At 47.7% G+C, this 11866-nt stretch overlaps 2 protein-coding genes across 3 annotated transcripts; both read right to left on the minus strand.

The window, feature by feature from the left end:
• Window positions 1-1756: 1756 nt before the first annotated feature.
• On the minus strand, window positions 1757-11866 carry MIEF1 (mitochondrial elongation factor 1). Of its 2 annotated transcripts, none has more exons than XM_065677766.1 (5): window positions 11775-11866; window positions 9744-9892; window positions 9432-9612; window positions 7171-7433; window positions 1757-6103 (listed from the first exon to the last, which is right to left on the minus strand). In XM_065677766.1, exons 2-5 carry the CDS (start codon window positions 9885-9887, stop codon window positions 5297-5299), a joined length of 1395 nt encoding a protein of 464 aa, XP_065533838.1. In that variant the 5' UTR covers window positions 9888-9892; window positions 11775-11866; the 3' UTR covers window positions 1757-5296. The 2 variants fall into 2 exon arrangements, with proteins under 2 accessions (XP_065533838.1, XP_065533829.1); XM_065677757.1 differs by lacking the exon at window positions 11775-11866 and adding an exon at window positions 11180-11268.
• On the minus strand, window positions 11353-11862 carry LOC136013620 (mitochondrial ribosome and complex I assembly factor AltMIEF1). Its single transcript, XM_065677782.1, has 2 exons — window positions 11775-11862; window positions 11353-11592 (listed from the first exon to the last, which is right to left on the minus strand). Exon 2 carries the CDS (start codon window positions 11566-11568, stop codon window positions 11356-11358), a length of 213 nt encoding a protein of 70 aa, XP_065533854.1. The 5' UTR covers window positions 11569-11592; window positions 11775-11862; the 3' UTR covers window positions 11353-11355.

Raw genomic sequence — 11866 nt, forward strand, 5'->3', positions numbered from 1 at the left:
TTGGCATGATAATCTCAGATTTGGGGTACAGTCATCCTCTCTCCCTCTCCCCCAGCCTAAGATCAGCCACAAGATAGTCAGGCTGGAGTTTATTTATTTATTTGTTTGAAATGAGGACAGGCAAAGATAAATCAGTAAAATGGAATTTGACTGCTTCATTTCCAGGACAGGGCCCTGGTTATGTAACAAAGCATGCCAAATATTTTGCTTTTTCCAAAATTCATCTTCCTCCTAAGCCGTTTGTTCCTTAGGCTAAGAAGAGGAGAGACACAGAGTCTTCGCAGCCTGGAGAACCATTTATGCTGTTCTTTGTAGCAACCTTTTCCATACTTGAAATAATTACCCTGACTCCCCTCAATTATTTCTTCACTACATTAAACAAATCCGTATCTTTTGATCTGACCCCCCTGTTCATGCCAGGACAGCTTTTATGCAAAAGTGCAAACCACTGCATACATTAAACATGTATTGCAAGCTCTAGGCTTTCCAGGGGCATTAATTTGAGGTGGTAATGCCTGGCACAGATTGCACAAAGCAGCTCATTTTAGCTGTTCCCATAAGGCTCCATGTGATGTGTAACATGCTTGATCTCATATGATCTGTTTCTACCACAGAACAGATTAAAGCAAAAAAACCCAAACACTACAGGTTAGGGGTATCAGAAAAAAGAATACATTAGAGATGTAGATTCCCTTTGTATCACAGAATCCCAGACTGGTTTGTGTTGGAAGGGACCTTAAAGCTCATCCAGTTCCAACTCCTGCCATGGGCAGGGACACCTTCCACTAGAGCAGGTTGCTCCAAGCCCTATCCAGTCTGGCCTTGAACACTGCCAGGGATGGGGCAGCCACAGCTTCCCTGGGCAACCTGTGCCAGGGTCTCACCACCCTCACAGGGAAGAACTTCTACCTCATGGCTAACCTAAATTTCCCTTCTTTCAGTTTAAGGCCATTCCCCCTTGTCCTATCGCTACCTGCCCTTGTAAAAAGTCTCTCTCCAGATTACTTGTAGGCCCCTTTTAGGTACTGGAAGCTCCTCTAAGGTCTCCCCTGAGCCTCCAAGATTGTTAAATGCTAATTGCCAAGTTCTCATTAAAACAAGTCTCACAGGACAACGTCCCCATAGAATACCTTCCCACAAGTTAGGAGCCTGGGATCCATCAAAAGCAGCATCACTTTGTGCTTTTCTTGATGTTCAACACTTCTGCCCCACCCCAAGCAGGCACATAGATCTGGGTCTTACTTGGAAGAGCTTCGATTAGATCAGCCACAGGCCCCTGGCACAGTGGCTTCCTCACTGCCTCAAGGCTGATGCTTGGATAAGTGGAGGAGCGCATCTGGCCAGGGAGAGGATGCGCACAGAGGAAGAAACATGACTGAGCAAGGGCAGGGGAGCTTGCACAGGAACGTTTAATATTAAGAGGCACGGAAGCCTGCGAAGTCTGGGGAGCCACATGAAAAGCAGGTGCCTGCCCAGGCATGCGGCTATCAGAGAAAGGATGGGACATAATTACGCATCATCTTGTGACTGGTGCGAATGCTGCCAGGAGCCAGCGAGCTGCAGCACCGAGCTGACTGCTCTCTCAAGACAAGTTGCAGAAAGCCACAAAGGGAAAGCAAGTGAATCAGCAAGGGGCATGTCAGTCTCCAAGCCGAGACTGACACCACGCCACTGGTGTGGTGCAGAATTATGTCAGGGTGAAGGTGATGCGCTGAGAGACGCTCCTTTGTTTATAAACACACCAGAGACAACCAGGGAACTGTGGAAAGTCATTTTATTCCAGAATCTCACGCACTCTGTCACAGACCATGCACTTAGACTTTCCCCTTTGCAAATTTGCAGCCTCCACGCCTGGGAGAGATGGGGTATCACCTCTTCATTTCTCACTGCAAGTACCCACATGCTAAGAGTCAGGGCCCTGACAGCACCTCACCAGGAGGCAGAAAGCAGCCTCTTTCTTTCATAATTGCTTTTAAACGTGCAGGAAAAGAAATCCATCTGACTTTAAGGATTAGCAGTGGAGCTCAGCAACAGTGAAACCGCAGCTAAGCAAGTTGGTCCTCGCCCCATGGTTACAGGGAACAAGACGACAATCTCATGGGAAGCATCCTTGAAAGCCCAGGCAGCAACCAACCAAATGCACGCTTTGGGCCTCTTACAATCAATTTGTCTCTGAGCAGCTCTGCCAGGAAGGTGGCTGGGAACTGCCCTCTTCACATTCATCTTTAGGTCCCTCTGCTTTGTGCTATAGCTTTGACTAGGAAGGAGCCTACCCGTAGGAGAGACAGCCCTCCAGGCTGTACATCAACACATGTACTGCGTTTAATACTGAAAGGTGCCGGTTCAAAAGACACTGCAACAGTCTGTCTGACCCACAGGCTGGGCACAGCATTATGTAAGATTCCTAAAGATTTACCCTACTCCTTCTTCCTGGCCTCTGTTGCTCCTTATGCCTGACCCCACTCTTGAACTAACTCCTCGTTGCAGTGTCCCTTTGACACATTATATCTTTGGCCTCTGCTGAGACTGCCACTGCCAGGGCAGCTATTGCCCACTGGGGTGGCTGCCTGTACGAAGTGAGCATTTGCCTCCCAAGAACGGGCTTGTGGCTAGCTCAGAGGAGGGCACAACTGAAGGGAAGAACTGATGGGAGTGATTCAAGTGAAGTGGAGCAAAGGCTACAGAAAAGGCAAGAAGGCAGCTTCAGTCTCCATTTGATATACAAATTGAGCTCAATAGCAGCAAGAAATGGCCGTAAAATATTAATTCATTAGGTTGCCAGGAAGAAGTAAAAGCATTCATGTGTAAAAAGAGATATGTATATGATACAAGCCAGCTAAGACATTGGCTTCCTTCTGTTTGTGTCTCACCTTTCTTTGTTTCTATAGTTTTGATCATTCCAAACCATGTTGCTGCTCAACAACATTCTATGTCAAGACCACAGTATTGGAGTCAGCACCAAGTGAAGGGGTGAGATGACACTGAAGAAATGAACCTACAGGGAACTCCTGACAACCCACATATTTTAATATTTTTGTTGACCTTCAAGTAATTAAAAGAAAGGGGAATTTCCCCCACTAGCCCATAGGCTCCAAGTCTCATCTGTCTGCTTTTAGGCTAGGAAGGCTGACATCAGAAAGGCAGTGGAAGGCAGGGAAAGGAAGAGGGGAAGAAAATCTGGGAACCAGAGTAAAGAGCAATCAACAGCTGACCAACACTGACTGCTGCAAAACACAGAATCATATGAACGAAACTTGTGTTAACCCTTTATACACTTACAGAGTTTATATACACACACAAAATATGCATCTGGCAGTCTAGAAAATACCAGTACCTTAAGGATTAAATAATTTAAAATGCAATATTGCGTTACCGCTGTATAGGAATACTATCTGACATCCTGGCTAAAATGGACGGATTGTCCAGGGATAGATGCTCCCTCCCTCATCTCACCAGCACTGCTTCTAGAAAGAAAGCAAGAACTAAAGACTCCCCTCTGTGGTTCCACTCCTGAAACTCACCTTGAAACTTCACTGTCAAATGGCGGAAGCCCTGAGAGGAAGGGAAGAAAAAAGGATTCCTGCTCCCTCCAAACTGCTGGTGCAGTACCTCCCTCCATTGGCGAGGGAGGCTGGACAACAAAGGGGAAAAAGGTGTTAAAGCTGAGAAAAGGTATGTTTCTGTAATGACAGCTGGTCTTTGAGAGAGAGTCGGGAGGACACCTTCTCTCCCCCTCTTTGAAGTCAGGAGGCCAGAAGGCTTAATGAAGAGTACAGAAAGACTACATGGCTAGTTCAGGAGACCAGCAGTGCCGCAGCTGCCCCCTGAAACCCACACCACGGTCAGCAGTAAATGGGAGGGCAGCTAAATGAGAACAGCTTGACAGCAACCATAAGCAGGAGTGGGCAGAACTGCATTACCAACAGATCCAAACAGAACAGGAAGGTGTGCCCTCACCAGCTTTCCAAGAGTAATTGTAAACTGGGAGCACTGGAAAGTCAGCGCATGGGAATGAGGAAGGGAATGGACAGCCTCAGTTCTGAGGTGGCTGGGGAGGGGACTAAAACACACACTGAGAGCAGATGGCAAAGACAACATATCTCCAAATGCCATCTCCGCATATGTGCCCTAATATCAGTGTATGAGACAGAAACTTGCTGATGACACCAGTTCAGTCCTGTCACCTTCACAGATCTAAGGCTGGTGAGAATCTTACGTGTGCTTATCACAGAGCCTTTTGGGGCATGCAGTCCTGCTTCCACCCCCTATAAACCAGAACAGCCATAATCTCCTGGGGAAAAGATGAAAAAAGTAATCCCTGTTCCCATGTGTGTCTCCCACCCCTACTCCATGATCAGCCTCTATTCCTCTAGGCCAGAGACATCCAAGGAGCTGCCCTGTTCTCCATTCCCCACGGCCATTCCCACCAGCAACACCCAGCAGATCTGGCTAGGCAGGAATGGCAAGCCCTGCTCCTTCAGCCTTGTAACATAGCCAGACCACAAAGGCTTCTTGCTCCCTCATGACAGCTTCAGTGAGAACTGCCCATAGTGGAAGCTGTGTTGCAGCAGACTGGACAAGGTTCAGCCCTTATTCCTGCCAAGGATGAGAAGGCTCTGTAGGAGGAGGATCCCTGGGCATTCTCCTCTTCCAAGCTCTACAGCCCTAAATACTGCCAGTGTCATCATTAACCTCCCAGAAATACAAAAAACAACCCTATCCAAAACATCTCCCTCAGTCTGCCCTGCATGACTGGGTCAAAGGGACCAAAAAAGGCCTAAAAGAACAAAAAATGAAAGAGGAGACTGTAGAACAGGAGGGAAAAAGAAACATGGGGCAAAGTCAGGCTGGAGGAAAGGATCTCAACACAAGTCTGATGAAATTGTCTCTGGATTTACCAGCCCAGTTCCACCTTCTTCAGACCAAAATGGACTCAACTGCAGTAACTGCACTACAGGAAAAAGAAGTGCATAGTCTGGTTTATTTTTTTTTTTGGCAGACACTTAAAATATTGGCAGAATGGATGTGAGGATCTTAGAGCTGCAGTTTTAGCCTCTTTTCTATAGCCAATGGGTACCTGTTGGGGCAGAGATGGTGGAAATGGACCAGTAGCACCAAGAAATTCAGTGGGAGCACCAACTCCACAGCAGGAAATAATAATGAACCAAAAGGAAGGGGGGGTGGAGGTGGGGTGGTTAGGGGAGGGATAGAAAAGAGAGATAGAGGAGACGTATTTCGTGGTAATCAAAGTCCATTGTGGCTAAACCCTATCAATACTTCTCTAGGTAAGGCCCCATTATGTCTGCAGCAAGACCTCTGGCTCTGACAGAGAGCTGTAGAGAGTATAGCCCAACTCATCCACTTCTTCAGGGGTAAGCTCTGAAAACAAGTTCACCTTGGGGTTCAGAGCACTAGGGAGGACTCCTGCCTCCAAGTATCGGATCAAGCCCTTCAGCGTCTGCAAGAAGCGATCAGCCAGCATGTCCTGGGACCAGTCGGACTCTTCTTGGCATAGGTGCAGGATGACATTGGTGAGCTGGCTGGCAGTGAGGTGACCCAGGGCTGGGTTTGACTTGCATACTGCTTTCAAGATCTTCAGGCATAAGCAACGGCAGCCAGAATCACACTGGTCCAGGGCCCGGAGGCGAGCCGTTTCTGCTGGCCGCAGGCTCAGTCGCCACAGATTGTCATTCTGGGCCAATCGATGGGGTTTGGCCACAAGGATGATGTCACCCAGAGTCAGGGATGGAAGGAAGTCAATATATAGATGTCGTTCTGGATCATACTGGACTTCCAGTGTCAAATCAGCTGGGGGAGCTGCTGGACGGATCACGTAATCCAAGAGAGTCCCAATTGCTGGCCAGTTGATGGAACCAGCTACAACTTTCTCAAAGGTGTCTGCTACAGTTTTGGGGGAAAGGTAACCCCCCACCACACAGCGGTCCCAGTAGCTGCTTCCACGTGGAAAGTACTCTGGGTTTTCCCGACGCACCAAGTAGAAGCCAGGAATGTTCATGATAGTGTCCTCCCCAGGGATGCATGACCACAGGTTCTGCTCCAGCATCAGAGGCACAATGAGCTGGATATGGTCAGCTGTCACTACCTTTCACAAGAGAGAAAAGTCAGTAAGAACATGCTGTCCCTCTCCACACTCAGTTTTATCCACCACCTTTAAATAGCCTTCTGTTCAAAGGAACCTGGAATAAGGATTCAGCTGTCTTCACCCTCCTCTCCGTATGGGATTCACTGCCTCCTTTTGTCAAAGGACATTCTGAAGGACTGTTTCCCATGATCAGGGGGATAACTCCAAGGTAAAACCCCAGCTAGTGCTTATACAGTATGTCCTACTTAGAAATCTTTAAATACTTCAGGACCTATCATGGACTGCATATAGATGACTCATTTTTCCTCCTATTACTCTAAGTCCACTCCTTGGATGTGAGATGCAGCTGGCCCAGGGCACAGCAGCACATGATAATACAAAACAGGAAAGCAGAGTATAAAGTTTCTAGACAAACTTAAATTGGCCAAGTTTAATTATCCCACTGTACAACTAGGTACTGCCCTCACTTGGTCTGCTATGTTGTTTGGATAAAGGTCAGTAACAATCCCTTTTCACCAATGTGATTAAGACCTCAGTTCTAAGTTTCACTGGACCCTCAACTCTGTTCCAGAGCTCTGACTCAAACAAAAAAGTGTGCCTCTGAATCACTCACTATAGTCATGGGCACCTTCACATCAGGGAGGTATGCAGCAGGGGCTGCTGTCCAATGGAAGACCTGTATGAATACACAGGAGTTCTAGGGGAATATCATGTATGTGGAAGGAGACAGAAGGGATGGACAGAAAACACAGGTCTACTGGAGAAACAGCAAGAAACAAACAGCTAAAGGGAGAGTCAGAGGGGAAGGAAAGAAGGGCTGAGATAATCCAGAGAAATAAACCAGCAGAAAGCAAATGCTTTGCCGACAGTGCCAGAGCAGCCTGGTCATGCCTGTTCCAACAGTACTGCAGAAATAAAAGCCTGGCACCACTGTGGGAAAGGTGACACCAGGAGCCTTATTACAGAGGAATGCTCTGCTGACACAGCACTGCCAACAGGGAAGCCTGAGATGCCTCTGCCTCGTCAGCCTTCTGGATAATGACCCATCATGCAGCCCCAGGAATTACCTGCAGATCATCATAGAGGCTGCCACTGAGGTACATGTCACGCAGGGGCATGTCCGGCAGCTTGGCACGTAGGAAGCTGCGCAGCTCAGCACAGATATCCACGGCTGCCTGCTTGGCCCGGGCCTGCTCATCCGCTGGGATAGCCACCTTCCTTCGGTAATAAGCAAAAAGCTTTTCTTGCAGAGACAGGCGAAGGCGAGATTTTTTCAGCTCCACTTGACTCCTCTTGGCAGATGGCTTGGGCTTTGTGGGTCGGAAAAAGTCTGCAAGACAGAAGGAAAACTGTTGATCCTCTGCAGTGTCTCACCGTGAAGTGCTCCGCAGAAGAAAATCTGCAGCGCGAAGTGCAGCCTCCGAAGTCTCAGAAAGCTTTCAGCAGACATTTTGCGCGCTTTACACAGGTACCAGTCAAAAGGGAGGTGCTGAGAAACTTCAAAAGATACTACTACAAGCAACAAACCAGATGAAAACAAGTTACTAGATTTGGAGTTTAGCCAGAACAGACTAAGATTACTTCCTTGCACATGATGTTAATGGTTATGTGGGCAGCACCCCAGTTCAATTTCATCAAAAATTCAGCACTGTTACCATTTCAGAAGCTCTCAACATGATGCCAGACCAATGGATACGACGCTCTTCAACAAACATCATGATCGCATTAAGTTTTTAACATTATAATGGATTTTTACAGATTATCAGCAAAACCCAGTCCTGACTAGGGCATAAGATCAGAGAAGAGCACACCACCATGTAATGAAATAGTTGTTAGGAGCCTGAGCAACACTTACCAGGATGATGAGGTGACAGACCTTGGGGCTAGCAGAGCTCAGGCAGTCATAGCCCCAAACCCAAACTTCCCTCAAGCTTTCACTGACCAAAGAACAGAGGGCCCACTCTTAGGCACAATAAAATGCTTCATGCTGCCGCCTGCATTACTAAGCAGTATCTAACCTGCACACATTCTCTAAGCCCCTTTTTTTCTGACTGGCTTCCTAAAGAAATGGCAGTGTTTCCATCTATCTTTCAGAATTCTTTTAATACGGACCAAGAGTTTCAGAAGTTATCAATGAGAATTACATATTTAAGAGGTATTTGGAAGGGCTCTGGTACCTAATGGGTGCAGGAGAAACCCCAAGTCAGTGTCCCCATTAAGGCAATCAGCTGTCACACAGTTGTTCGGCAACAGGCATTTGGCCACGCAGCACATGCAGAATGGCTGACCAAGCTGCACACAAACATATCTCGCCCAACCTCAGCAGCTGCTGTCTCTTGTCCCACAGGAGGCTTTGGACAAAACCGAGGTTTTGTGTGAAAAGGAAATGGCCCACAAAACCACAGGGAACCAGACTTCGTTGCCTGTTCATGAAACAAAAATCCCTTATTTTTCCATTTGAAGTCATATTTAAGTCGAGAATGCAAGACACCATCATCAGTGGTTGTATTCCTCAGTCCTCATCTTTGGGGATTCAGATCAGATGATCTAGACCCCATTTAACACAGCTGCCTGGCTCTGCCTAATCCGCAGCAGAAAACCCATTGCCATCCTGAAGCTGACTTTCCTGCAGAGAATCTGGAAATCGAGTTAAAAGCTTGATCCTAATTTTTATTTTAAATCTCCAAGTATGTATCTCCTGAAGCGACCAGGGATAGAAGATAAAATCAGTGAGAAAAAACAAGCAAACACATAGAACAAACACTGAGAGACTCTAAAGTACTTACTATCCCACTCAGAAGGTGAATTGCCGGTCACTTTTCATAGCCTGTTGAAGACTAACTTGGTGATAAACAGCACTAAACAGGCAAACAGCATTACAGAAATTATTAGGAAAATGTTGGAAGTAAAATCAAAAATACTGTTATAAAATGCTAGCACATTCACAATCTCATATTCCCCTCTTAAAAAAAAAAAAAACAAACCACAAACAAACTGGAATGGTCCAAAAAAGCAACAAAGAGCTTGAAAGGAATGGAATGGCTTTTTATCAGGAAAGATTGCACAGGTATGTATTCAGGTTGAAAGATAAAAGACTGAGGGAGAATAAAGCTCAAAACCATAAGAGGAATGAAGAATGCAAACAGATTACTATTATTCACTACTTTCCAATCTGACTTTCATTCTTGAAGTTACCAACAGACTTGCTTAAAAAATATCAGAACCCTGACCTAGGTAGAGCATTCTCTTTCCTGTGATCCTTTAAATGACTACAGGGTTTACAGGCCTGGATGACTCTGTAATGCAGAAGTATCCCCGTGCTCCTTACCTGCATCTGTGGCTGAAGGATCAGTGGGAAGGGTCTGCAGGGAACGGCTGAGGCTAGTCTTCATGTCCTGGGTCAGTAAGCGTGAGGAGGAGCCCAGCCAGTTTGGCTCTTCCCAGCTCCTCTTTCCTGACTGGCTCAAGCGAGTGGGGCTGCTGGGAGCACTGATTGCCCGGTCATACATCTAAAGCAACATCAGCAGACACAGTTTGAGTCGTTGAGAGCCTATCACTTGCATTTTATCCAGCCTAGCGCCAGCATCCTGAAGGCTTTTCCCGTTCCCTGTTTCCAGCACCCCGGTGCCCCCATGCTCACCCGTTTGACAGCCAGCGTGGCGATGCCCAGCATGGCAGCTCCACCCACACCCAGCACAAGCCGAGCATTGGACAGCACAAAGTCAATGGCTGTGCCGATGCCGTTGTCATCTTTCTTCCCTTTGCGCTGCCCAGCGCCCGCCATCTCACCTGGAAGGAGCAGAAGCATTAAGCAAACAGGTCAAAACACACAACCCCAAATGTTCACTCCCTTCTCCTCCACCCCACGCTCACAGCTCTTGAGCTGTTAGCACAGAGCCATAGGAAGGGACTACCTAATTCTGCAGCCTCTTTAATTATCTTCCCTCAAAAAGCTGCTTATTCCCAGACACACCGGAACAGTATTGACCAAGCTCTGCAATGACAGCATTTCTTTTGCTCCCAGCTCCGTTTATAACCTGGAGAAAGACATCCCAGATTTGATGCGGGGCTTCTAATCATCAAAGCAGAGAGCCTACAAGGATGCTGGAGACGGACTCTTCATCAGGAACTGTAGTGATAGGACAAGGGGTAATGCGTTCAAACTTACACAGGGTAAGTTCAGGTTAGGTATAAGGAAGAAGTTCTTTACTGTGAGGGTGGTGAGGCACTGGAACAGGCTGCCCAAAAAAGTGGTAAATGCTCCATCCCTGGCAATGGTCAAGGACAGGTGGGACATGGACTTGAGCAAGCTGGTCTAGTGTGACGCATCCCTGCCCATGGCAGGGGGTTGGAACTAGATGATCTTAAGGTCCTTTCCAACACAAACCATTTTATGATTCTATAACTGTGCAATCACCTAATGCTTTTTAAAAAAGAAAGTCTCACTTGAGCAATATTTTGCAATAAAATCCTGTATATTATGTAAAACTCTATGACCATTCAGGTCTTTTAAACCTGGGCTTCTCAAACAAAGCATGGTGCTTTTTATGCTAATTTGTTTTCTTATTCTAACACATGTAGTTTTGCTCAAAGACAAGGCAGTGCAGGCATGGTCAACTGCTTATCCATAACAAATCAGAATCTTCAGAGAATCCACTCCCAGAATCGGGTTTTGGACAATGACCATTAATGTTTTTTTACACGTGCATTTCTGTTTCCCACTTAACCTCATATTGATGTTTAACTTTAAAGAGCCTCCCTGACCAACGACATGCGTAAAACACATTTTGCCACTGCTATAACCCATAGGTAGATCCTCAGTCAACCAGCATGAAAACACCACGAAACTGAATCAAAATCTCTTTTCTAAGCCAGTGCCAAAAGCTCAGACTCTGCCTGACTTGGGTGGTTTAAAGCTGTCCTTAAGTCTTCCTAAGACCAAGCTATAACCTCAGTATGAATGAACCAAGATGAACCAGGAATCCTGTCACTCTTCATCGCTAGGCAGAAAAAATGCACTTTCACAAAAGTAACAGCAACACAAAGAACACAGTTGTATCATTGTAAATGACCTACCTGTGACCTAATGCATTTGTAATGAGAACAGGAGAGCCCTCCTGCTGCGCCTGTGAAGGCACCTTCCAGACTTCTTCAAGGCAATGGTGGTCAGGGAGTGTTATTCATCTCTTTCGGTTGGTGAGGGTATTTGGAAAGAAAAGGGCAGTGGGGCCGAAAGAAACTATAGGGACTCTCTAAACCAGCCCCCCGAGCTTGCTCTGCAGGAAAGCTTGCCCCTTCTCCAACTGCCTTTCCTTGTCCTCCAGCCGCTGCAGCCCCTGGTTCTTGCGGAACTCGCGGCGGATGAAAGCCAGGTAGTAATCCCGGTCGGTGTAGCGCAGCCCACGACCCTGGCGCAGCAGAGCGCGGTAGAGGGTCAGCACAGCCTGCCGGGACCACGCTGCCATGGGGATGCTCGCGGGGACGGCACCCTAGGGAGAAGTGACCCCAGTCAGCTCTGCCCTCCCCGAGAGACGGCACCGTCTAACGGCGCGCCGCGGAGAACGGGCTCTCTGGCGGGGCCCTGCTGCGGCTGTGGGGGGCCGCTCCCCGCAGAAGCCCCGCACCAGGGTGTACCCCACGCTGGCCCGTGATCCCGGCGCCGCGCACTCACCGTGCCGGACCGGCTCCCTCACGGCGACCGCTGCCCACCGGCGGACACCAGCACCGCCGGCCTGCCGGCACCGCTCCCAGGGTCACCCACCA

This window comes from Lathamus discolor, chromosome 1 (genome assembly GCF_037157495.1).
Source record: "Lathamus discolor isolate bLatDis1 chromosome 1, bLatDis1.hap1, whole genome shotgun sequence".
NCBI lineage: Eukaryota > Metazoa > Chordata > Aves > Psittaciformes > Psittacidae > Lathamus > Lathamus discolor.

Coding starts and splice junctions, on each gene's coding strand:
- LOC136013620 (XM_065677782.1), bottom strand. CDS start 11,568: ATGGCAGCGTGGTCCCGGCAGGCTGTGCTGACCCTCTACCGCGCTCTG.
- MIEF1 (XM_065677766.1), bottom strand. CDS start 9,887: ATGGCGGGCGCTGGGCAGCGCAAAGGGAAGAAAGATGACAACGGCATC. Junction 9,613..9,743: donor CCACGCTGGCTGTCAAACGG/GTGAGCATGGGG, acceptor ATGTTGCTTTAG/ATGTATGACCGGGCAATCAG. Junction 7,434..9,431: donor TCCTTCAGCCACAGATGCAG/GTAAGGAGCACG, acceptor TCTGTCTTGCAG/ACTTTTTCCGACCCACAAAG.